General features: G+C 40.1%; 1 protein-coding gene and 1 long non-coding RNA gene across 3 annotated transcripts; one reads left to right on the top strand and one right to left on the bottom strand.

Moving 5' to 3' along the window:
* Nucleotides 1–189: 189 nt before the first annotated feature.
* LOC310869268 lies at nt 190–24,118 on the top strand. 2 transcript variants are annotated; one of them, XR_014570144.1, is made up of 4 exons: nt 190–808; nt 3,730–3,907; nt 4,718–5,279; nt 23,718–24,118. It is a non-coding gene; the product is annotated as an uncharacterized lncRNA (long non-coding RNA). The 2 variants fall into 2 exon arrangements; XR_014570145.1 differs by lacking the exon at nt 23,718–24,118 and adding an exon at nt 6,313–6,685 and having other exon boundaries at nt 4,718–5,622.
* Nucleotides 7,634–16,340, bottom strand: LOC310868780 (GTPase IMAP family member 8-like). The gene is made up of 6 exons (XM_083779247.1): nt 16,205–16,340; nt 12,052–12,774; nt 10,717–11,430; nt 10,500–10,621; nt 9,646–10,318; nt 7,634–8,620 (listed from the first exon to the last, which is right to left on the bottom strand). The coding sequence occupies exons 1-6, from the start codon at nt 16,233–16,235 to the stop codon at nt 8,352–8,354; spliced, it is 2,532 nt and encodes an 843-aa protein (XP_083635373.1). The 5' UTR covers nt 16,236–16,340; the 3' UTR covers nt 7,634–8,351.
* Nucleotides 24,119–28,000: the final 3,882 nt, after the last annotated feature.

Genomic DNA, 28,000 nt, shown 5'->3' with positions numbered 1-28,000 from the left:
CCTCCCAGCCCCGGCAGAGTAGATCCGGAGTTGTCCCAACGGATTGTGTGGCCCTGGGGGGTTCCCTCGAGGGTAGCTACTAGGACGTAAATCGGGACTTGGGATAACAGGGATTGTAGGCGTGATGTCACGAGGCGTGATGGACCACACTAATAATGTATATATTTTTTTTTACATCTTTTCCAGTGAGGAGAAAACATATTCCAACATCATGGATAATCTGTTGAGGAAGGTTTCTTCGTGGCTAGATGATCAGAGAGCCTGTGCAGCTCAACTGAGACAGCTAGCCAGGGAAATGGATTCAGCCCATCGGATAGCTCTACAACAGAAGAAGACTGGGGCCGTAATGGGTATCGTAGGTGGATTTCTTACGGTGGCAGCAGGTGTGGCTACTGTGGTCTCCGCTGGAGCAGCAGCACCTTTGGTGCCTTTGGCAGCTGGAGTTGGAGCAGTTGGTGCAGTGCATACACTTACAGCTGACCTCATTGAATCAATGCTTGGATCGAATTCTTTGAGAGAAGCAGAGAGGTTGGTTCTGAAGAGTAGGAATGAGGAAGAGGCAATCAGGAGAGAGCTGCAGAGCCTGTATCAACAAGGAGGGGGGTGGGGCGCTACACCACACAGTGAAGAGGATGCAGTGGCCTGCATAACGAAAGCTCTAGAAGCACGTCAAGGAAACAACTATGGGAACATTCTGAGCTTGCTATACAACGGGAAGACACTCGTCTCGACGATATACAAGTTGTTTTATCCAGGAGCAGCAGCAGGTTCCACAGCGTTGCAACGGCTAATTGGAGGTTGCTTTGGAGTAAGTTAAAGGTATATTCAGTGATTTCACTCAAAAAACCTTAGGTTTCATTTTTAGCTGGGACCTAAGCCTTTCATCCAATCAGGATAGAGAGCCAAAAACGAAACCTAAGGTTTTTTGACCCCCAGGGGTTAACTGGGGACAGGGAGGAACTCCTTATATGGTCAGCACACTGAGAGATTATCACAACAAAACAAAAAAATAAGTGATATTTGAATTAAGTGAAATCACTGAATATACCTTTAATAAATTATTTAAACACTCAATATATAATCAGATCACAACACAGGCCAGTAAAATGTATGTATTAGATATGCTTACTTAGAACAGTGGTTCCCAAACTATTTCATGTCAAGGACCCCCAAATTGACAGAGAAGAGTTTTACTAGAAGTGATAGAAGTGATTCTCAACCCGTTTAATTTAAAAGACCCCCAGTTTGACATGCATTAGTCTACAGAACCCCATTTAATGGCATTTCTATCTCTGGGACCTTCAATTTCTAAAGCAATGTTAATTAATTTAACTCTTGAGAGTGTACAAATGGAACCAAATGGACCTATTAGGGCCAATTTGGTTATATTTGTACATTGAGTTACAGAACCATAAGAATCCATTTGGTTCCAACTATCATTTAGCTGGGGACCCCTGGAACTCCCTTAGGGACCCCTGGGGGTCCCCGGACCCCACTTTGGGAACCGCTGACTTAGAACACTGCATATCTCCACACGTTCTTCTTGTTTAACCCTAGAAAACCCGGGTGACTTTCACCCATGCAGACAGTTGTTTATATGATTTTCATAGCTTCATGATGCTCAGTGACATCATAGATTGCATCATTGTTGTTTCCCTGCCCACATCCCTGTTTTTGAGGGAGGCGCCAGAGCCTTAGATATAGACAGTTACGGAAACTGCGTTCACTTCATGGGGCCAGTCCAATGGCGGCTCTCCTACATAGACTTCTATTGAGCATGGGGACAACCAACTGGACTGGAAGTAGTACTGCATTGGACTCAGGGCAACAGCCCAGCTTTAATGATCTTAAATCCCTTTATTTTAGATTGTTTCGTAGTAATCGTACAACATACACATTACAGAGACTTTAGTTGTTACTGTACAATACTTTGCCAACAGTTGTCATGTTGCACCAGGGGGGCAGTCAGCCAGATATTTCGTGAAGCCTCATTTGAAATCGGTAGTTCATATAATGGCCTGTTGTGGCTCTGGACTGGACCCAAAAAGCCCCATAGCTCCATAGAGGCCCATGTATTTTGGCCCAACTTCACCTAGACTGTATTACCTTAATAAACATGGTCATGAATACTTTCTTCTTCCAGTCACTAGTTTAAAGTCTCATTTCTAATGTCATAATATTCTTTTTGGAAAATTATGGTCCCATTAATTTAAATAATGACCATAAAGTCGCGTATGTTCTGAGGGGCGTGGCTACCGTTACCGTCTATGATCGGGATTCCCCTCCCACTCAAGAGTCTACTCCTCCCACTCGAGTCAAAATAAAAACCAACGGAGAAGAAGGGGGGAAGTCCCGCCTCGTTGTCTGGGCAGCCAATGGCCAGCTGGACCCAAACGGAGCCAGCCAATGGCCAGCTGGTACCAAACGGATCTAGAAAGATGGCGACTTACATCAGGAATTAGCATATTATTACAGGCTTCATTTTACGTTCATGTTAGACCCGGCGAACGCTTTGTCCATATTTTTTACAGTCTATGTGTTGCACACATGCTTAAAATAGCTCTTATTTGCGCCCGGCCCTCACTTCACAGGGGTGTGATTTTGTTTTTCTATGGACAGATTTTTGCGTGAATTTCACCTGGATTTCCAGTGAAAAGACCCATACACCCACAATGGTCTTATTCTTTCCCCCCACTGGACAATTCTCACATGTCTCAGGAACCAAAGGAGAAGTTCTCAAATCAGGAATACATTATATCATTTGTTTTGTAACATTAAAAAACGTGATATCTATTTTTGAGTGGTGCAACCACAGGGTGCAGCCACTCCAATTCCCAGCTTTGTCCGTCACTGGCTGTGTCCCTGCATCCCTAGGTTTAGGGTACCAACAGGGGGCACTGTTGCACCACTCACTTCAGACATGTCTGATTTTTGTTTTGTTTTCTTTCTTTTTTTTGGTTAAAGATGGAGTGCCACAATTTTTGAATTTTTCCAGTTTTTCATGTGTCTATGAGGTGACAGTACTTAATTAGACAGACTGGAGTTGTTTTTATGTGCAATTGTGTATTGACTTTGTATTTAGGGTTTCTTCCTGGAGGCTGAACCCTTGACAGTCAAACGGGCCAATGAAGTAAACAGTAATATAGTGACACCACACTATCAGCCCCTCCCCTAACCCCTCCCCCTTTATCATACAACTACAGCTGTGGGTGCGGCTTCAGTTCAGGTGGATCACCACCCATCACCACCAACCTGGCAAACCAGGCATACTTAATGAACTAGTGGGCGTGTCCACATAAAAGCATGATTTTAACAAATACTGTACACTTTTTGAAAAAAGTTCTTCCCCCTTATATTGTAATAATACCTGATGATCATGTTTTAGGGTGGAAAAAAATGGTGGCACTCCATCTTTAAATTTCATGTTGAAATATTAAAGAATAGTACCTCAAATTGCCATGTATTGCTGTACTTTTGCTGTATATTTTTTATGGAATATATTACATCAGATTTAGTAATGGTTTGACAAAAGTTGGGTTTAGTTTTCTACTAGATATTATCTCTTTATGTATCTCTTCTAATCTCATCAGGTGGTTCACAACTTCACATGTAACACAGACATTGTTTCAAATACATTTATTTTGAGGCAATGTTCAATGTCTGTGTGAACATTTATATGCTCAAAATCCTAGCACACATGTGACACTATTTCTTTGTCTAACTCCTCAGATTAGTGTGGGAATTCTCATGATGATGAGTTTTAATAAGGACCTGAAGGACATCATGAAGGAGGTCATACGAATGGACAAGGGAGGAGGGAGCTCTGTCGGTAACACTCTGAGAGACGCTGCCAACAAGATAGAGGTGTCTGCAGAGAGGCTGAAGAGCGACGTTGAGGATGCCAGACGTAAGTTTATTGTTGACTGTGTATAACGGTTATTATCACAGTTTACTATGAAAACCTGTCAGTCAGTCCGTCACGCCTTGTGACACACTCCATATATGGCCAATACAGAATTAATTCCATATGTTGATCTGACCTCATCAAACCCTGTACACTCGAGACACAACACCCGCTGCCACCCTTAGATCTCCATATACTGTATGGAGCTGACCTGTTCTGACATTCCATAATGTTGATCTGACCTCATCAAACCCTGTTTACGTTTACTTCACTGTATATTAATTATACTGTATAATAGCCTGAAGACAGCTTTACAAAAAAGGAAAAAATAAGGTAAAGATGAATAAGTGAAACTGTGTATTTACAAAACGATGAAATTAACCAAAGATGTATGGAGAAAATGTCCAAATATAGCTATTTTTCTGAATCTTGCCCCTGACTAATCCATATTAAATGGAGAGAAATTAAATAAAAATAAAAACACAAAACAATAACCTTGATGTAAAAGGAGAAGCATACAAGTTTCATTCAATACATCCGACACAGTTATTTAAGCTTATCCTGTTCTGCTGCTAATTGTATCAGTCCACATCATACCCTGAAGAAGGCATGCGTTTTGTTGCCGAAACGTTGGTTGATTTTTTTTGTAATCGTGACTACGAGCTGTGCGACCTCTCCTTCCTATTTTCACTTTTGTATCAATCACCATTATTGAATAATTGTATAATTAAATAATAGCAAGACTTTAATGGCATGTTTTCTTAACAATAAAATGTCAATAGTAATGACTGGTTGCTTTCACCTTCCATGCAGGAAAACTAATGTGAGGAAGAAGAGAGAGCTTCAGGAACGGGATTTATTTGATTGGATTTATTGTCAGATTTGTATCGAAGGGATTGCCCCTTGAGAAGCAGCGTATCATTTTCGAGGGGTCCCGCTTGATTTTATGTTTAGCCTACTGTTAGGCCTATACAGTATGTCCTAATTTGCAGTCAGGTTTTAGACCATTTAGTTGTTTATGTCAATTAATTCCTCCCCACACACACACGTCTGTGTGTTGGCACTGCTGTTGTATCTGTTAGAACTGTCCTTCTCCTCTGGCCCAACATACCCTTGCTGACAGCCAGGTGCGGCCCCCACCAGCCCGTATAAGTAGGCCTACCTGACAAATATCACCCGGGGAGGGGGATATTTGTCACTGCACGTACACGGTACTCATACGGACAGTAACGTTCCAACAGTAACAGTGACCCTTTTCTACTTTCAATTAATGGAGCGGTAATTATTCGCATTGAACATGTGCTATGTGCTAAATCAAAACCATGAAGATAAAAATAAAACACAATTTAGAGGAATTCATGAGAGTTCAGTGGAGGTTGAAACATTTACAGGGCTCCACCTTTATTTTGGACATATTCCTAACGGCAATGAATGTGCCTAAGTGATGATGTGAAACTTGTTTAGAGAGATACTCTAGACAGTTTATAGGCTTGCAAACCTGCTATTTTTGTATGTTTCAATTACTCACTTTGTGTATCAGTGTATCCATTTATTCATTTGTCTCTCCATATAACTACAGTAACATTCTACCATTGACCAATAGCCTTTTCTAGTTCAATTAATGGATCAGCATCTACAGTATAAGCTTGATTGTGAAATAAAAAATGAGGCTAACAGTGAAAGTATAGTAGGTCACATGTTGATATGAAATGTCATATGTAGAGACACTATTGTATCGCCTTGCAGGTGTGCACACTGCAAACTGTTTCTGGGCTTGTGAAACTTACAATAAAGAGTCCTTGTGTATTCAGACTTCAGTGGTTTTCAACCCTTTTTATTTATTCAGCATGTGAGCCACGGACCACCATTTGATGAGATTTAGCCTCTCAGACCCAAAACTAAAGAATATGTCCACATTTCCATGTTGTATTGTTGGTAGCCTACCTAGGAGAGATAAAAGGCAAACATTGATCAAAATAACAATTCTTCTACATTCTCTAAATGTGTAGACTTCTTAAAGGTTTTATGACATTCATTTTCATTTATTTTTATTTTTTATTTTAGGTTTTATGACCTCAATTACACCCAAAAAACCTGAACTTTGAACATTCAGTAGATTTTCTGTGGTCTGAAGTTTTCTTTGGGTTTTTTTGGGCCTTTTGAGCTACAATGAAAACAGGCAACACAGTGAAACAGTGACATCTGCTGGCAAATCCCATTGACATATATGGGATTTGCAGTAAGTGATGTCACTTACTGCCGGCAAATCAGAGCCAGAAAACCCCAGATCACAGAAAATCTACTGAATGTTAAAAGTTCATGTTTTTTGGGTGCAATTGAGATTAGAAAACCTAAAAAAAACAAGAACAATTCCAAAACCTTTTTTTTAATGTCACAATCCCTTTAAGTAATGCAAATGTTTAACAATAATGTAACTCTTGAGCGTAAAATGAAACCAAAGAATTAAAGATCTAAGCCGTCCATTTGGTCACCAACTCTCCATCATTTAGCAGCTGCATGGGGACCACCTGGAATCCCTTCAAGGACCACCGGTGTGGTGGTCCCTGGACCACTGGTTTAAAACCACTCATTTATTGAGGAATGTATTATTAGCATGCACTCATTTCCGCAACAATGTGTTTCATAGAAAATGTGACAAATTCAAATACAATGTTTTGTTTTGTTTAGGAAACCCACATTAGAAATTGGCTACCATTGAATAATTATTCAGTGAGTTAAGAATATAGCAGAATCAGCTAAATTATCTATGGTGATTTGTTTGACTCACTTAAACAGCTCCATGATTCACACAAAGTTTCATGAAAATCCACCAATACAGACGACAAAGGATTATAGAATCTAACACATTCCAACCAAAGTTTTTCCATGCCTGATTCTGATTCCGTTATATATTCTTATCTATACCATCTATTTTACACTTTTTTTCAACAATTACTGGCATGCAATAATGTATCTATTCATCACCTAGTAGGCAGAAAATGGCAAAAAATGCATTTTCGGCCTATTCGGTTTCGGCCCGAATAGGCAGAAAATATATCACCGAATAGAGTATGCAATTAATGCACTAAAAATAGCTGAATAAATGTATTATGGACCCATAATGATTATTAATTAATTAATGATAGTGATTATTATTGCCAGTTTTGCAATAACCATTTATTTTGCCATAAATCAGGTAGCTTTAAGGTACGGTCATGACAGCAATGGACGGTTTCGGCCAATAATTTCACTTTCGGTGCATCCCTAGTATCATCAGAAAAGTCATCAGTGGTATCAGAAATGTTTGATTAAGATCTTTTGGTTGAAAGCCCACATCTTTGTATTTTCTGGTTTTAGTTGTTTTTATGTTTCATAGATCATGATTGTGAACTGATGAGTTTTACATTTCCCCCTGTAACAAAATCCTAAGCAAGATAAGTTACCCAAACAAACCTAGTATAAATTAATATGAAGGGAGATATGGACTCTGGAGTGCTGATATTTTATATACTGTAGGCTACTCTATGTAAAGATGTGATTGCTCAATGGCATATAGCCTACAAAGTAACAATTACATGTACCTAAATTCAGGACTAACAAATGTATTCGTTACTTGAGCCTAAAATATCCATAACTATTACCACAGTTGGTTCAGTAAATATATGTTGTATTTGTCTCAGTCATCTGACCTGATCGATTAGTTATGAGGCGACTTTTGGTAGGTAGGCTACTGGCAGAACTTTATTATAATCAATATTTACATAAGGGCTGTACAATTATTCAAAACTTAGTCAAAGACCATGATTTAACGTTTCACAATTATGTAATCGTGGCAGTAATCAATTAATTAAAATGGCTCATCTGTGTGATCAGTTAGGGATAATAACTAGAAGAAGCCATTTCCCTATCCATCCATCAGGTTCACTGTCAGAGACACCATAAAACAAAAGTCGTTACATTGGCTCAAAGTTTACCTAAAATGCAATACTTAATTTGTCACATACATTGCATCAGCATAAAAATGTTGGTGCGCCAGACTCCGGCAGATTGTGCTAACAATGTCCGACATATTTACAAGAAAAAATAACAGTGTAATAATAATATAGGCCTAAGTGATACAGGAATTCAGTGCAAATAGTACTGTAAAGTAATACCGTTTTGAAAAGAATAAAAACAGAATAAATGAATACATTTTGTGATCACCATTGACAGAGTTTAGAATTTCAGCTTCCCTGGATCTTCTATGGTCAACATTATGACATTGTGAATGTTGAAAATGCACTTTGTCTATAAAAACAGTGCGTAACTCACAATGTGAATTATCTTCGAGACAACAGCAGCAGTCTCTGACAAACGGACGCGTTTCGGCTACTCAGGCCTTCATCTGCGTGCACTTTGCACAGCAATGTCTTTTTAGAGTCCAATCCCACTTTACAACAACAGGAATTCAACAGGAATTCCTGCGTTCCCGCGGTTCTACCCTGCTTATGGAAACTCTGGCTACTTTTTTACTTATTTCCGGGACCTCCTCGTCCACCAGAGACATCCGATCAAACTTCTCGACAGAACTGGCAGAAGCACTGATGATGCTGCAGATGCCAGAGGTCAGGTCAGAGCTCCCTCCGACCCTCTGGGTCAACCATTCTTTCACCTTGTCACAAGCAGCTCCGTCAATCCCAGAAAAGCTCTCAACTTCAGACGGAGCATCTCCACTCACTGTAAAAAAGAAAAAAAGAAAAGAAAAACTATTAACAGAAAAACATGTTAAACTAGAACTGCACTCTGTCGAGGGCCTACTTGCTTGTTGCACACAAGTGCAACAAGCAAGTACAGTACCTACTAGTGTTGCACACTAGTATACTAGTGCGCAAGCAGAGCGTGCAAGTACTGTAGACCGCTACAAACGTTCAAATCTCAGCCTCTCTGTGAAATAACGTTTGCAATATTGAATTATTAGGTTTAGCTATTTGCTACGTACCTTGCTTGTGGAGGAGAAAAAGTAGTATTTTGAAGTATGGTAATGATTACTTATGCCTGTTGTGGCAGTGGTGTCAGATCACATACATGTATACATAGGGGCATTACATTTAGTCCACCCGACACTGAAACATGTCATCGTTACGTCACCATCGATAACCAATTATACCCTGGCATTGGTACATATATTCATCACGTCATATGCTCATATGTCTATATATGTGTATATGTCTATATGTATGTATATATAATTTCTGAGTGATTAGTGGTATAATGTGGTTACTCAGGTGGTTTGATGCATATGTCCCTGACACTGAAACATATCATCATTACGTCACCATCGTAAACCAGAAAACATACCTGCACGGACTGCTTCCGTATGTCCGGGGCCAGCATATGACATGATCATATCATATGCATTCTAAGGGACATTGGTACATATCTTCATCACGTCATGGGACATATGCCGGAAAACATACCTGCACGGTCAGCTTCGTGCCAGTACTGTATATGACGTCATAACATATGCTGGCCCCGGACATATGCATCGTAGCGCCTGACTGATAACATTACTTGCACGCTCTGTTTGCGCAAGTAATAATGTATTTCAGAGGTATGAGACACTGTAAAAAGGCTTTAATTGAAGCCTTAAACGATCATCACATGACAGTGGTGTCGCTCACCCAGCTCTATAACAGAATTATGCAGTATATATTTGGCTTAAAATGTACACGTCAAGGTTGCTTTGGTTACATGGGACTCACTGCTTGGGGTGAAGGCACCATCTAAGCTGGCAATCTTCCTCACAGGTGGCTGTGGTGGTTCTCCTGGCTCTGTTGCCAAAGCCTTCAGCATCCGGCCTATGAGCTGCTCTTCCCTGTTGGTCCACTCCTCCTCTGTCACCGACAAAGTAGACTTCCGTGCTGCTAACCAAGAGTGCAATGGCTTCTCATACTGGCTCCGTTTCTCCGCCGAAAAGTGGCGACCCTTGTTCTGTGTCATTAAATAATTTATTTCCTGAAATAGCCCTTTGTTCCAACCACGGTAATTAAAAACTTGATATCTGTTCCCACACTTTTCTACAAGCCACTGGAGAGCCTCTCCTTCACCCTCGATATGCTCCTCAATGGATCTGTCTCCGAGCCAGTCCCCCCAGGTAAACAGCACCATAGAGTGTCTCCAGACTTTCTCCTTCAATGGCATCAAGTGCTGCACCATAGCTTCCCTGTCTTTCTTTGTAAACGGTTTGGAAATGGGAACAACCAGGAGAAAGGCGTGAGGACCTGGTGCACACATGGAGACACTGCGCAACAGTTGTATTTCATCCGTCGTTGTGTTTGTTGACCAGCCTGGACATTCAACAATTGTGACCTCTAACCCTGCAAGCTTTCTTTGATGTTTTTCAGGCACCATGGTTCTTCTCTGGTGCTTGAATTCCTGAAATAGGAATATCATCATTAAAACAATTATATCACATTTGAGAAAATCTAGCCTGTTTAATAACCACTCCCTCATTATTGAAATGTTTTCAAGACGGGATGGTTAACCAGGCTAAAGAAAATCTGCTACGAAACATACAGGCATGAGAAGTCATTAAGAGATCTATTCAATCAGTTACCTTCTTCATTAAACTCGTCTGAAAGTACTCTCCTTGAAGCATTCCGTTTCCTGCCATGCTTTTCCCAGAGTCTCCTCTCCCAACAAGAACAACTCTCATGTTAGTGAGTGAATGCTCCTCCCCTGCAGAAGAAAATGAGATAGGCCTACAAATTAAAATGTTGATTATGGCTTTGATGTGAGGATGATCAGTAATTTAAATTCATCCATTTGATTACCTCTGAACAACTCCCTTAGAACTCTTTTTTGTCTTTGGACCTTCACCCTATTATCTTTTGCTCCTCTTTCTTGAACATGCTTCTTGGCTTCTATCAGTGCAGCACGGCCATGGTCAATCGCATACTGAGAACCACCATTTGCTACCCAGTTCTCTTCTACCTTCTCCAGTAGTTCTACCACCTGCGTTTCATTAGCACGGTCTGTGTTGTCCAGAACGTGGTATCTGTTCCCACACTTCCCGACAAGCCACCGGAGGCCCTCCTCACTCTCTATGCGCTCTTCCATGGTTTTCACACCCAACATGTCACCTCGGGTGAACAGTACAGTGGTGTGATCCCAGACTTCCTCCCTGAACAATCCCATGTGCTCCTCGACTGCTCTTTGACAGGGGGCGTTAAAAGCAGATGCCAGGCCAACCGCTAAGAGCACTGCATGGGGTCCAGGTGGACATAGATACATGCTGTGCTCAATCTCCTGTTTATCCAATGCACAGGTGTCTTCTAGGCTGTTATTGTACAACCAGCCAGGTGAGTCCACCACTGTGAGGTGCCTCCCGGCTGCTGTGCCATGTTTGGCCTCACAGTGCACTGTTTTTCTACCATGAGCAACGGGAAATACATCTTTCCCCAAAACCGTGTTTCCTGCTGAGCTCTTGCCAGACCACTGTGCGCCAACCATCACCAGGTTTAAATGTGCTGGAGCTTTCTTGCCGCCTATTGGAGATGACAAAATACAAAAACAAATTAGGATATAGTCTAGTAGCCAGCCCATAGAGCCCCATTGTGAACCCGGACATGTTGAGTGCACCACGGTTTTATGTTAGTAATGTTTAGTATGGGTCCTCCCCAGCATGTAGAAACTGCCGGATGCTAACTTGCATATGTTGGGCAATTTTCATAATTGGCATAATATGTGACGTTTTAAGCCCAATGAGTGTTCTTTTTTTTTTGCAAAACTAATGCTTGGAATGGATTCAGCATCATGAAAAAACCCTAGTTTGACACATCACATCCTAGATAAAGCATGATACAATTTTGAATATTTTGTCTTCTATAGGTTGTTAATGGTATGGTCACATATTATGCCAATTATGAAAATTGCCCAAAATATGCAAGTTAGCATCCGGCAGTTTCGACATGCTGGGGACCCATACTAAACATTTCTAACATAAAACGTTGGTGTACTCAACATGTCCGGGTTCACTTTTTGGCTACCAGGCTAATACATTCAATTGCATTTGAAGATTGGGTCATTGGTTTTACAGGTAAGCTGTCGATCCCCAAATGAGTTGCACTACTGAAAAGAGATGTAATGAAACCACCTCAGTGACTCACCTTCAATCAGTGTTCTGAGTCTTGTTCTTTCTCTTGTGACTTCAGAAAGCCTCATTGTAGCTCTTTCAGTCGTTGCCTGTATCTGCTTCCTTAGAATTTCCCCAGCAGCTGGATCAACGTCATAACAACATCCATTTTTGGCAAACATTGCCTCTATTTTCTCAAGCAGCACTTGGACTTGGGTGCCATCCCGTCTGTTGCTGACATCAAGAACATGCGATCGATTTCCACACCGCTGGAGAAGCCACTTAATTGCTGACCACTCTTCGATAAAGTCCTGCAGTGCTTGTGGACTACATGGGAAATGTGTACTAAACAGCACAATTGTGTGATCAAGTAATCTTTCGTGAAAAAGTTGCAGGTGTTCCTCCAAAGATTTTTGGAAGATTGGAAGAAAACAAGCTCCAATGTGAATGACCAGAAGAAAGGCATGAGGGGCCGGGGGACACAGAAATACACTGCGCTTGATTTCTAACTGATCCAGCACTGGAGTATTTTCTCTTGGGTAGTGCCACCACCAGCCTGGAGTATCAACCACAGTGAGCAGTCTGTTATGCACTTCCTCTTGTCTCATCACACTCTGGGTGGTTCTTTTGTTGGTGTCGAACACATTTTTACCCAGTATGGTGTTCCCAGTTGCACTCCTGTTACTTGACGATATGCCAAGTAATTCTCTCCCACCGATCAACACAATCCTCCGCTCGGACAACTGGTGACTTTGCCCTGTCACAAAAACACAATGTACACTCACAGTCACACTGTCTAAGGTAAAAAGTATTTTAGTGTCACGAGGAACAGTTAATGACATTATTAACATTAACTGTTCCTCCTATCATGATATATGATATTTTCATAAACGCTGCATTCTGTAACTTTCCATGCCCTACCACAGATTTGAATTAAACCAGGTCACCAGGTCAAGTTCTGACGATTTGACAACTAAGCAACTTAACCCATTCTGGGTGGGAACCCCCTTTGGTGTTTTAAGCATTATGTTATTGATTGATTGATTGAAATATTTATTAACAGTTTGTAGAATTTACAGTACATTTTAAGCACAAACTCAATACAAAGACTGTCAACTGTGAGTGGACGACCCAATTAAGCATTACACTTGTTTACAACAGGGTCCACATTGTTCAATTCATCAAAACATTTAAAGACATACAAACATTTAGAGACATACAAATAGACATTTCTATGTAGCTAAATTCATCATATGGGAAGCAAAAAAGGGAAAAGATACAATATACAGTGAGGGAAAATGGGGTGGGGGGGTGGGGGGGATTCAGATTTTACAGAGGCCAGTTTCGAATTGCAGCCATCCGTAGGTGCCCTTTGAGAGCGGTTTTGAAGGAGTCAAGGGATTCACATGTCTTAATGACTGTTGGTAGGGCGTTCCACATTTTGGTGGCATAGGAGCGAAAAGAATTTAGTCCCTTGTTTGTGCCGAATCTGGGTTGTACATGGTTTGTTGCACTCCCTCTGGTGTTGTGGGTGTGGACTTCGTTTACATTAAGGAAGTATTTAGACAGGTACATGGGTATCTTGGTGGTGTATCGAATCTTGTGGACCAGACCCATTGCAAGATGCTGTACTCTGTCGTCGACCCTAAGCCATCCCAGCCAGTCAAAGTGGGCAGGGGTGAGGTGGGTTCGGGGGGTGAGGCCAAGTAGGAGCCTGACCAGTTTGTTTTGGGAGGTCTGGAGCCTTGTTTTAAGGGCCTTTGAGGTGCTGTGGTACCAAGAGGTGGATGCATAGTCAAAGAAACCTTGTACGAGGGCTCCTGTTAAGGTCTTCAAGGTGTTTTTGCTGACCAGTGAGGAGATCCTGTAAAGGAATCTTGTTCTTTGATTGACTTTTTTGATTACGTTGGTGGCCATCTTATCACCGGAAAGATTGGCCTCCAGGATGGAACCTAGGTAGGTAATTTGATCTTTTCGTGTGATAATATTGTCACCCACTCTAACCAAGAAGCCATCTGCCTTGCTGAGATTACTATTTGATCCGAAGAGGATGGATTCAGTTTTTCCCAGGTGTAAGGATAGTTTGTTATCAGCGAGCCAGGTGCAGATTCTACCGAGTTCAGAGCTGAGGGTCTTTTCAACCTGCAGTTTGTTCCTGTCCGAGACCAGCAGTGCTGAGTCATCTGCGAACAGGAACAAGCTGCAGTCACAAGCTGAAGTCATGTCGTTAACATATATTAGGAACAGTAAAGGCCCTAGTATGCTTCCTTGTGGGACGCCACAGCTCACTGGGAGGGGAGGGGACAGTGTTCCGTTCACCTCCACCATCTGTTCTCTCCCCTCCAGGTAGGATTGCATCCAGCTCACTGATGTGCTATCAGCAATTGAAAAATAGCAGATCTACAAGCTCATAGCGTGGCACCGATCGAGTGCTGCGCTACGAGCTTGTGGCTATATATCTACCAACAGTCATTAAGACATGTGAATCCCTTGACTCCTTCAAAACCGCTCTCAAAGGGCACCTACGGATGGCTGCAATTTGAAACTGGCCTCTGTAGAATCTGAATCCCCCCCACCGCCCCCCCTTTTTTCCCCTCACAGTATATGTATCCTTTCCCTTTTTGCTTCCTATATGATGAATTCCTGTTCTGTTCTTTAACTACATAGAAGTGTCTATTTGTATGTCTCTAAATGTTTTGATGAATTGAACAATGTGGACCCTGTTGTAAACAAGTGTAATGCTTAATTGGGTCGTCCACTCACAGTTAACAGTCTTTGTATTGAGTTTGTGCTTAAAATGTACTGTCAATTCTACAAACTGTTAATACATATTTCAATCAATCAATCAATAGGCTATATCTGCTATTTTTTAAATCATAAAAATATGGCGCAAATATATTCTTTCAGAGCGAACGTTTTTAACTCAAATCTTTGCTTCTGGGAGATCCCTAGAACAGCATATGTTCAGATGGGGGTCTGGTGGCGGCCAATTACATATATTTTTGGGGTCCTTGACATGACATTTTTGAGAACCACTGACTGTCTATTTTGAAAGCATCCTGAGTGATAAAAGATCTTTACACAGGTGTACACTGAATGCCTGAATGGGACTAGCCTATATCAGATCAAAGATCCCTTTGGCAAACTGGCTCTCTCCAAGAATTATCTTGAGAAGTCAAAGAGTAAACCTACAATTTGGAATGACTCTCTCAGCCAGAGATAGCCTCCTGTCTGTGGTACAATTGTATGCAAATAGACCAGTTAAATGATGTAAGTACAGTACAGAGTTAAAGTTATATGACTAACCATGTAGTTATTAATGATTCATAATACACCACACATATGTATTAGTATTTCAGAAAACTGTCAGAATTTAGAAGATTTTTTAATGTCGACGTCAGGCCTAAATGGGGAAAGTAGAGCCTGCCTGCTTGCTATGGATTTTGATTTCAGGCAGTACCACATGTCAACCAGTAGAGGTACTACCAGACCACAGGATGTACATTTCTCAATTGAAGGGCAGGACGATTACATTAAATACAACCGCCACAGTTGTGATAGATAAAGTATTTTATATACTCTATCATTGGTAGATTGGTCAAAATAAAAATGTATTCATGAAAAAAGTAACATATGTACAGTAGCTTTTAAAATCATCACAAATTGGTTATAATTATATATCTAGGCTATGTCACTATTTCAAGTGCCTTTCAGATGACAAAATGTATAAAATGGTAAGAATGCTACACGATTAGACACTTAGAACCCTATAGTATCCATATTCTAGCTGGCAGGATTATTTGCATCTACAAGCTCACAAGGTTCAAGGCTGTACTTTTGTTACAATTGTTACATATTGTGTACTGTACAGGTACATAAGAGAAAAACTTATTTTTGTTAACTTGTAGATAGGCTATATTATTTTATGTGAAAACGTAGACTAGAGGGAGAAAAGAACAGTGTAAGTAAAAAGCCAGCCACAGTCAACTACCTGTAGACCAAGTATAGATGGTTTCAAAGTGGTTCAATCGTAAAACAGACAATGCAGTGTGTTGTTCAAAGCTGCACTGCCAACTTCAAGATGTACTATAAATCCTCAATGTTCATTTATCTCTGAGTTAAATTAACACAATTTTCAGTGTATAGTCCTACATTAATCAAATATCGTAAAAGTAAGAAGAACTTACCAGAGTTGGAGATCAAATCTGTGCTAGCCATTTTTACTCTGTGCGCCTTCTATTTGACCTGTTGTTGAAATATCTGTTTACTGAGACATAACTTGTACAATAGAGCTCATAAAAATGAAGTCTTGGCGGACACACACCTCATACAAGTAATGAAGAAGACAAACTGACATGTACTAACTGACATGACTTGTTTAGATTGTTAGATTAGATTGTTTAGACAACCAACAAAACTGGGAGGTTCACAACTGGGAAGTTCCCATGATCATGAAGTCACGAGACCTGTATGGGGGCTTTCCCCATGTATGGGGATTTTGAGTGATACACTGACTGACTGACTGACTGACTGACAAAAAAACGTACGATTTCATAGTAAATGCGACATGCGGTCGCAATAAACACAATAGACTACACAAGAGAAAGCTCTTCTGACATAACGCTCTTCTGACATAAAAATGTGAATAGTTTTTCTGTGGGTTAAACGTTTACATTTCAGGTGCTGCCTTTATCACCTGTTGCTGCAATATTTGTCATCTGGCCTGGGAATGTAGTCTTGGCTGGCACACACTGACAAACCTCATGAACTGAAACACACTTTAGATTAGTTTACATTGCGTAACAGTGAAAATGGTTAGTTCAAACTGGGAAGTCTATACTAGATTAGCCTCGGTCCCAGGCTTACTTATCATACTAGATTAGTGAACTGGAAATTCACAAAGGAAAGGTCATCATGGTGGTGCAGTACACTCTGTTTTTCAGTAAACACAAAGGTTCTGCCTGACTGGGAATGACAACAGAGCAGCAGCTTAGCTGGACCACAACCATAAAGTCTAATTTATAGCATGATGCATTCATGACGGTCACTTATATTCTGAAAGTCGGAATTAGGAGTCAGAAGTGATTAAAGTTTTCACATCAACAGTGAATAGATTCACATCAACAGAATACAAACGACATTGGTCTTGGTATTTGGGGCTTGAATAGATTGTGTGTGTGTGTGTGTGTGTGTGTGTGTGTGTGTGTGTGTGTGTGTTGGCTGGCAACCCAAAAGCGTAGAATATGTTGTTGTCGTAATTGACGTTGGTACCATAGGAGAGATAACAGGCAAATGTTGATCAAAATAACAATTCTTCTACATTTTCTAATTGTGTAGACTTCTTGTAAATGAAGTAATGCAGATGTTTTAACAATAATGTAACTCTTGAGAGCGTGATATGAAACTAATTTGACATTGGACACACACACACACACACACACATTACCACCTTTTGATGAGATATGAATGATTATTATGGGTGTGTACACAAGATGCAACAATACAACACAACCTTGAACCAACATACCAGGGATAGGCCTATACTGATAAGACGACAAAAGCATGATAAAAAACAAAAGTAGCCTAGTTCGGTCACATGATTTAAAGGAAATGGTGGCTATACGGTCACATGATTTAAAGGAAATGGTGGCTATACAAAAACGTATATTTTTTTTACACCTGTTGAATATCTTTTTGATGTACCTCAAAGAGGCAGTGCATATTTATTATTAATTTATGTCACATAGTAAGTGCAGATCCACTCTTCTTCTACCACTCCTCTATACCTACCAGTGCAAACATACTCACAAATCATAATAAATGGTCTCAGCTTTGGTTTATGCACATGCGCGCGTGTGCACGCACACACACACACACACACACACACACACACACACACACACACACACACACACACACACACACACACACACACACACACACACACACACACACACACACACACACACACACAAACTTGTGAAGAGTTAGAAGTTCTAAGTTACTTTTAGTTTCGTTTATTGATGCTATAAATACTGAAATACATACAGCACACAATGAACTTTCACAGACCCGGGTAAGAACATTCATCAGGTAAGACAAATCTCTATGACACAGAGACGGTGACTGCTTAATTAAGTTAATTTAGGACCTTCACATTACTTCCATGTAGCCCATGTTTTGTAATGACATCATCATGCTATTATGCCCATAGCCGACAGATAATAAACTAATATGATAATACCTTTTATATAATCACCAACATGAATTACCGGTATGTTTGTTATTTACAGCTAGGTAGAGAAATTGTTACGCACACAAAATGTGCAAAATTGTGATGTAGCTAATTAATCTATTTGTGCAGGATGATGCTGTTTGATTTTATATTACTCCTTAGTCCTTAATTATGTTCAGAGTTTTCAATTCAACATGCACCGTCATTAATGCATAAAGAATACATGGCCGTTATTTTTATCAGATGTAAGCAAGTAAAGGTCTAGAATTCAAAATTTACTTGAGTAAAAGTAGGCAGTATCGGCATAAAAATGTACTTAAAAGTATACCAAAAGTGGAAGGTAGGTCTACTCATTATGCAGATTGTCCCATTCCACAAGTTTTCAAATGTATAAAATGTACTGTATACAAATCTTTTGAAAATAGCAGATCTACAAGCTCACAATACATTGCATCGCGACACATTACGAGCTTTCAAATGGCCAAAATGTATATAAGTTAATGTGTGTTATTATATTATTAATAAAAATCTACAAAGCAACTATTAAAGTGTTCAATAATTGTAGTGGCGTAAATTGGTAAATAAATGGTGCCTACACAGAAAATTGGAAATACTCCAGTAAAGTACTTTACACCACTGCTTATCCTGTTGGCAACAAGTAGTACTAATCTGAAGAGAGTATTCAGTTACTTCAGCAACATGGGACGAGCTATTGTGGAACACCTTGCTTCCATCGGCACAAGACTGTATAACGTACTAAATGTATGGTGTGAGGTTTATACTAGCATAACATCTGTAAAAGTTGACCCCAGGAAATCCCCAAAAGGGTGCCCCAAAAAGAAGAAATACACTTGTGTGAAGTGAATCCCACTGTATTTATATTGGCCACATGACGTCTTACGTCCTAGTTAAGTGCTATAGACATTAAAGTCCATAGACATCAATAGACTGGCTCTAAATTGCTCTCTAAAGTACATTGTAATATCCTCAAAGTCCATAGACTTGTCTGGCAAATGATTTACGTCATAAGTGCTCTAAACAGACATTCTAAATCCCATATACTTCTGCATTAGACGTAATCTTCAAAGTGTCCTTTCCTTATATGGACTAGACTTGGAGTAGTGGGCTCGGTCGGTGGCGGCCAGCATGACTTTGTAGACCATGTCTGACTTGATGATGTTGTGTGTGACTCGTGTGACTAACGCATTCTTTCTCACCCATGCGCGTACATGCACAACACACACACGAACGGACGGACACACCAGTGTCCAATCCAATTTACATTATTTACATGTATAATAATAATAATATTAATAGTTACTTTAATCTACAGAAATGTGTTATTTTTCACCCCTATATTTTGTTTGTTTTGTCTTAGTTAACTTTAATAACATTGCAGGACAGAATGGTGGACAGATTATACAACCCTTTTGATTGATTTGAGTTAAATATTACTCCACAGCAAGTGGATACGTTTTAAATACCATTTATTTGCAACAAAGGAAATACGTGAACAAAACATCTCTTAAAGGTGCTGTAAGTGCTAGTACTTGGCTAAAACAATATGTTACCTGGTTCTTCCCGTCAGATGGCAGGATTCTGCCCAATATGGACTCACTCACATGCTCACAACAACACATTGCCATCGAAATGAAAATAATACATTCATAAAAATAATATTTGGAAGAAAACCTTTTGCGTATAACAATGTATATGTCCAATACCGTACGGTTAATGTTGTTAAGGTGCTATGGGTGCTTTTGCTTTTATTATTGTTAAAACTAGGCCAATGCACCTTGAGCTTGTAGCTCTGGTCCATATAGCTCTAAATGGGACTAGTCAGTATGTGACTGTAATCCCACAAAGCTCAAGGACTGTTATTCATTCAACATTCAGTTTACATATACCCCCGACTGAGTAGGTGCAGATCATTGATAGGTTCTTTGAATGTGTTTGTCTCAAAGCATGTATCTGCTTAAAAAAAGAAAAAGAAAAATGCAAACGCATTAGAGCTACTGTATGGACCAGAGCTATAGTGAGCTTGTAAATCTGCTATTTTTTATGGGCCATTCATAATAAGTAATTTTAGTTTGTGCTAAATTCATTTTCATGACAATACTTTTACTACAGTAAATGCTTTATCCAGGTCTACTTGCAGTTTCAGAGTTATTTTCTCAATGCTTTTGATTGATTGATTGAATAGTTAATTGTATAAATGTAAAAACAGCAACATAGTACAGTCAATCACTAATTCCAAAAGGGATAGCACCAACAAAATTCCTTGTGGTCTTGTTTCCATTAAGACCCTATATGCAATCAATTCATAGACATTTTGCCCAATATAATAAATAAATACTTGTTTTTCCCCCCTTTTTTAAACATATTTTCCAGTGAGGAACAAACATATTCCAACATCATGGATAATCTGTTAAGGATGGTTTCTTCCTGGCTAGATGATCAGAGAGCCTGTGCAGCTCAACTGAGACAGCTAGGCGGGGAGGTGGATTCACTCCATGTGAAGTGTCTAGGTTATAAGACGGCTGGGGCCTTATTAAGTATGTCTGGTGGACTTTATGTGGCATGTGCTGCAGCAAGTGTGGCAGCAGGTTCGGCTACTTTGGCCACCGGTGGACTAGCAGCTCCTTTGGCAGTAGCAGCAGTTGGATGCGTAGCCGCTGGTACAGCGAGTAGAATTACAATTGAAATGATTGAAAAAGTGAAGACGAACAATTCTTTGAAAGAATCAGAGAGGTTGACTCGGAAGAGTAAAAGTGAGGAAGAGGCAATCAGGAGAGAGCTGCAGAGCCTGTATCAAGAAGGAGGGGGCCACAGCTCTACACCACACAGTCAAGAGGATGCGGTGACCTGCATAATGAGAGCTCTAGAAGCACGTCAAGACATGATGCCTAAGGAAATCAAAAATTGGCAAGAGACCGTTAACCCTGTCATCAAGTATATATGCAAGGTGTTTTTGAAATCCGAAGATGAAACAGAAGAGAAGGTGTTGGCACGCCTAATTTCAGCAGCTTTGGGTGCAGTAAGTTAACACTCATAAAATAAACAACTCACTCAATATATAATCAGATCACAACACAAGCCAGATCACATCAACACTGCATATCTCCACATGTTCTTCTTGTTTAACACTAAACCCGGGTGAGGACAATAGGTTTATATGATTTTCATTATATTGCTGATGTCTGAGGTGGGTAGGAGGTGGGCATAGAAGGTATCGGTTTGATTCCCTGCCCACATCCCTGTTTCTTTTCTACAAGCAGGATGTAGTGATACTAGACCGGCCTACTTGGGAACGATGCAAGTTGATAACCTAGTATGCAATACCCGTTGTCATAACACCCATTTTAACCATCTGGTTTTAACCGTATAATGGAGATCTGATCTCTGTATACAGTATCTGTCTGTCTGCTAGTGTCTCAAGATTGCAAACTGACTGTGAAAAGTGGACTGGTTAAGTAATCTAATGGGGACGTAGGCTCATTAGGTCCACTGGCAGAGCCTTTTGTGGCGGTTCTGGATAACCGTGTATCCACGGCCTGAAAGTAGTTCAGGCATTGCTGCATAAATACCGGGTTTAAAGATGATGTCACGCGCATACCCTCTATTATCACAACATGAAGTTATAGCATTTTGTCTATAGATCGGACGTAGTTTAGAATTATGCTGTGTGCATGCAGTTGCTTGCTGTCTCATTGGCCAGAGGAGGCACGAGGCAGCCAATCAGGACTAAGCCGTCAGTATGACTAGTCGTTTACATTTCATGAGCTGTGTTTAACCAGCAGCTCAAGCAGCTGGTAAAAACACAGAGTAACCAGTCATCAGTCATGCACCAGAAAAAAAGGTTTGGTGTTTTCGATGAATCTATCATGTTTAAAATGAAGTTTGAAGTTCCAATGGGTTTGTATAGGAAGGTGGCGGGCAGTTAAATGACTATCAAATATCTAAATACTGAATCAAGTAATTTAAAAACTGTCTGGGGTGTTCACATAAACCTGAGTAGACAATAAAATGACCCAAAGTTATTTTGAAAGTGAAATATTCCATTAATCTGCCTGGGGCAATATTCATTGCAACGGCAGATTCAGGCTGGCTATGCGAGGCTAATGTGTTGCTGTAGGCCTACTTTATTATTATTTTGATGATGATGGAAAATACTGTATTACATCGGGTCAACCATAAAATATACCCGGGTTTGGTGTTGGTTTGACAAAAAAGTTGGGTTTAGTGCTATGGTTTAGTGTTAGCATCTATCTCGTCTCTCACATACACTGTACATGCAGGATCAGTGGTCAACTTCACATGTAACAAATATGTCTGTTTGAACATTTAGAATATGATCAAAAATCCTAGCACACATGTGACACTATTCTTTGTCTAACTCCTCAGGTTGGTGTGTCAGTTCTTATGGTGATCAATTCAATTGATTCACTGATAGACATCTTCACGGAGTTCATGCGAATGGAGAGGGGAGAAGGGAGCGACGTCGGTAACATTCTGAGAGACGCTGCCAACAAGATAGAGGAGGCTGCATCGAGGTTAAACAGCGACATTAAGGATGTCAGAGGTAATTTCATACATTGTTGACTGTGTATAAGAGGGTTATTATTGTTAACTAAAACTAACAAAATAACAAGATTTGGAAAAAGCATTTACTTAACGGTATATTATACTGTATAATAGCCTAAAGACAAAGTTTTACAAAAAGGAAAACAATAAGGTAAAGAGACAAATAACTGAAACTGTGTATTTTCAAAACGATGAAATTAACTAAAATAATAGAAAGAAAATACAATCTTGAATCTTGTCCCTGACTAATCCACATTAAATAGAGAAATTGAAAACAAAAAGTCAAAATGAAATAAAAATGCAAAACAATAATAACCTTGAGAGGCATCCGACAGTTATTTACGCTTATCCTGATCTGCTGCTAAGATTTTTTTTTAACTTTTTTGTATTATTAAATAATAGCGAGACTATAATTGCATGTTTTCTTAACAATAAAATGTCAATAGTAATGAATGGTTGCTTTCACCCTCCAGGAAAACAATTGTGAGGAAGAAGAGAGAGCTTCAGAAACGGGATTGAATTGATTTGATTTATTGTCAGATTTGTATTGAAGGGATAGCCCCTTGAGAAGCAGCATGTCATTTTCGAGGGGGTCCCGCTTGATTTTTAGAATGGTAACATAATGTAATTTAATTTACAGAAACTTGAATTGTTAAGGATGTTTAGCCTATACTGTAAGTCTACAGTATGTTTCAGTTAAGTGTTCTAAAAAAGAACACGTGTTCCATTTAGTTGTTTATTATGCCAACTCCATGCAGGAACTTTCTATCAGTGATCTAATACTAGAACATGTGCTACGTTTGTTAAGTCAAAACCAAGAAGAAAAAGGGACAATGACAAATAAATACAGGAATTCATGAGATTATTATAGTTCAGTGGAGGTTGAAACTGCACATTTACAGGGCTCCTCCCTTATTTTGGACATCCCTAACGGCAATGAATGTATGTGCCTAAATTATGATGTAAAACCTTGTTTAGAGAGATACTCTATAGGCATGCAGACAGTTTCTACTTTCTAGGCTCGCAAAACTGCTATTTATGTTTATTGTATTGTGTATTCATATTGTCTATCAATATAACTAAAGTAACTTTCTACCAATAACCGTTTCTAGTTCAATAAATGGATCAGCATTTACAGTAAGCTTGATTATGAAATACAAAATGAGGCTAACAGTGAAAGTACAGTAGATCCATGAAACGTCATATGGAGAGACACTATTGTATTGCCTATTTGCCTTGCAACTGTTTCTGGGCATGTAAACCTTACAATAAAAAGACACAATCACACAAACAGAGCCATTGTGTATTCAGACTTGTATCCAGTTGATGAAATTATGTATTTATTACCATGCACTTGTAGATTTCCACAACAATGTCATTGTATTTTCCATGTTGATGTGTGTGACCAAGTTTCATGAACATCCATCATGTTGAGTTGTCTTTTCTTTTGTAGTGTTAAATCTCTATATTTTATTTCCAATCGCAATCACTGCGGCAGTATTCAGTAACAGGGGTCTTCCTCTTCTTAGTGAGAATAAAGTATACATTTTCAAGTCACTGTAACCAGGTAGACCTGTTACTATGGCAACATCAGCCAGGTGCTCCTTGTTTCAAATTAAGGGTGGGGTTTATTGGCAGACAGGTTTAAAAGGGCTGGGCTGCTTTCATTCAGGGGATCCCCTAGCTTGCTGTAAGGTTGACGTATCTGAGGAGGACAAGAGTTTGAAGGCATGGCTTTTCCTAAATGTATCAGCATTCTGGCTGCCTGGTGAATTAGTATAGAAATTCCCTTATTCCATGCTGCTGTGCTCCTCCGGTACGCCAGCCAAGTGTATGGTACAGTATAGTATGTCTTGGTTGTTTATATGATGTTGACTTTTAATGAGTATTTTATACTGTAACATATTTTATCCAAACAGGAGAGAGAGAACCCTGGCGTGATTTAAGACGCACATTTAAGAAACACTGTGAGTTCTCTTCACATTTGATCAAATTGGTATCCTGTGTTTTAATTTAGACAATAGCCTACTCATTCAACACTGAAAGAAAATGTGCATTTCAATATATGGAATTACAATTTGGAATAGATTTGATATAAATATGAATGTTTACAAAAATATGAAACAGTTCAAGCGCTGCTATAAGCAGTCACTCTGTTATGACCCGGCCCGGGTGTGGTGTGACCCAAATGCTCAGCAAGGGAGGGGGGGGGGGGGGGGGGGAAGAAGAAGATGGAGAAGAGAAGGTGAGTCAGTGGCAGGTTCAAAGAGGAGAGAATAAAGCACAGTAACGGCGTGACGTTTAACTGTCTTAACTCCAAGCACTGAGGGCCTACGTATGTCTGGCTGGCTGTCTAACTTTACCAACCGTAGATTGGGGAAGAACTGGCACAGAGCTCCGGGCGGGGCTGGCCAGTCAGAGCTGGGGAACACCTGCGTTGAGGTGTGCTGTGAAGTGCTCTGGGACCCTCTAGTGGCGCTGACTGGTACAGATCAATCACAACACATGGATGTGGAGGTGATGGAGAGCGAACCGCCAGTTGATTTTATATTGACTATGATTTTGTGTTTATTATTCTTTACTATATAGAGAATGTCATTTTATTACTTTTATTGTGACCTTTACAGTGTGTAATAAAAGTATATTCTATAAACTTCATTTTTGTATAACGTTTTTATAACGTTGTTTTACAATAATTATAAGCTTTTGCTTTTCTCTGTCCCTTCTTGAACAAAATAAAATCAAAATAGTTGTGCTTTGTTATTGTGTTGATGTAGGCTACAGTATGCAGTGTATAGTTTTCTGTACTTTATTGGTTCAAGACCATAAAGATCAAATCAAAATGATTTTATTTTAATAAGAGCTGGAGAGGTGGGCCGGTGGTGATAGGGGCTTGTGTCATGCTGAACTGAGCTATCATAATATAGCCATTAGTTAAGCCTCATAAGTTGAAAAAGTTGTAATAGTAGGAGTATTTTGCCAATAAGCAGCTAGTTTTGTGTACTGCCAGATACCCAAGCCTATTTCCAATGATCATTTACAGTGAATTATCATTTTTCGACGTCGAGATCGTGGATGACAACGCCACGCCAGACTTCCCGGTCGTTCATTGCCATCCCCAGTTCGTGCTCACTGATGCATGTGTCCCTAGCGATGACATCAGGGAATGACAGTTTTCTACCTCTAGTCTGCTTTGAGGCAGGACTCCAGAGAAGAAGGGAAGATATAACCTCATTGTCAGCTCTGCAGCAGTGGCCGGCAAACTGTGTTCTTCTGGATCGGACTAGTGAATTATAAGTGTTTTTATAATATTTTACAACTATGACAAATACATATAATTCACTATGATCCTTGCAAAACAATGTCTGTGATTAACCAGCAATTATGATGAAGTAGTTTCGCTGCGGATAGTGCCTAATACAATATATTTTTTTATATAACTGATGTTTACAGGGTTAAACTCATTTTGATGCTACAGTAGGCTACATTAATTTCACTGGGGACCCCCTCAAGGAAAGGACCCCTGGGGGTCCCCCAGGGACAGTGTTTTGGAGAACCACCGCTGCAGACAATGTTTAAAGCAGATTCTAATAAAACACATAATAAGTATGTTTATAGTTCACTAGACCTGTACGTGCCCGTCGGCCAGCGGCCTACCACCGGCCTATAGAGATACATGGGGTCAAATTAGTGAGCGACGCTTTTAGAATAATTACCTGTGAAACCAGGGCGAACTTGTCGGTGGCTCTGCGGGTGGCTCTCTCCTCCCTGTGGTCAAAGCGCAGGAATCCTGCGATCTCTTTGAGGCAGAATTTAAAATATGGCCTACTTGTGTAAATGTATAAAAGTATTGGCATCATAATTATGATCATGCCAATTATGATGTAAAATAATGTACAAGAAGGTATTAAAAGTATGCTACTCAATATGCAGTAGGCCTGTGTCTGATTTCACAGGTTTGTCAATGTATAGGCCTACACACATCTTTTGAAAAAAGCAGATCTACAAAATTAAGCTGCTACGTAAGCTATTTTCAAATAGGCCTACAAAGTTGAATTAAGTGGTATGTATGTTTTGCAATAATAAAAGTAGCCTACAATATTTGTTGTAGAAGGAGAGTATAGGCCTTTAAAATAAAGTAAAAGAAAATAGGAAATAAAGTTAAAAATAATACCCCAGTGGTTCCCAAGGTTGGGGTCCGGACGTGGTTCCCAAACTTTTTCATGTCAAGGACTCCCAAATTGACACTAATTAGCCCGCAGACCCCCAGTTGAAAAGACATGCCAGGGACTCTCATAAGAGAAGATTTTTAGCTCTAGCAGTGATTCTTAACCAGTTTAATTTCAAGGACCCCCCAGTCCTTGTGGCAGAATTTGCAGAATTAGGGTTAGGGTTAGGGTTAGGTTGCAATTCTGCAACAGTTTGCAGAATTGCAGTACATTTCAAGCACAAACTGACTGTTAACTGTGAGTGGACGACCCAATAAAGCATTACCCTTGTTTACAAGCGGGTCCACCATGTTCAAATCATGATCAAAACATTTAGAGACGTACAAATAGACATGTCTATTTGTACGTCTCTAAATGTTTTGATGTGTACTGTGTAGAAGTGCACTTCTACACGAATCCGATGATGACGACGTCCACTTATGTCCTTCGGTGAGTTCTTTGGTGGCTAAAGAGTCCAATCCTGGAATTACATGTTATATTGCAGGTGGGGCATGGCAGGGTAGGTTGTAGTGGTGTTAGTGGTACTGGCAGTCATGGGTGTGTTCCTCCTGTGTCTCTGTTGCCGTCTTCTGACAGTCCTGTCCAGACTGTCCTCCTCCAGCCTCTGGGTTCCTTCGTGACAGCGTTGCCGCCATGAGTCACGGTCAGCAGCAGCAGCCTCCAGGTCCTCAGGCCTGATCTTACATTTCCTCAGTGAGACACACGTACACATACAAATAGACACTTCTACACGGTACACACACACACACACACACACACACACACGCACACACACTGTGACACACACACACACACACACACACACACACACACACACACACACACACACACACACACACACACACACACACACACACACTGACACACACACACACACACACACACACACACACACACACACACACACACACACACACACACACACACACACACAC

The sequence above is a fragment of the Protomyctophum parallelum genome, assembly GCF_964188405.1.
Source record: "Protomyctophum parallelum genome assembly, chromosome: 13".
Lineage (NCBI taxonomy): Eukaryota > Metazoa > Chordata > Actinopteri > Myctophiformes > Myctophidae > Protomyctophum > Protomyctophum parallelum.
This window is presented reverse-complemented; position numbering and strand designations above follow the sequence as displayed.

What these genes read in the sequence shown, in the direction of transcription:
- LOC310868780 (XM_083779247.1), bottom strand. Translation starts at nt 16,235, where the DNA reads ATGGCTAGCACAGATTTGATCTCCAACTCTG. An exon ending in TCTAAGGGAGTTGTTCAGAG is followed by an intron (nt 10,622 to 10,716) that starts GTAATCAAATGG and finishes TTTCTTCTGCAG; the next exon opens with GGGAGGAGCATTCACTCACT. An exon ending in TGGTGCCTTCACCCCAAGCA is followed by an intron (nt 8,621 to 9,645) that starts GTGAGTCCCATG and finishes TCTTTTTTACAG; the next exon opens with TGAGTGGAGATGCTCCGTCT.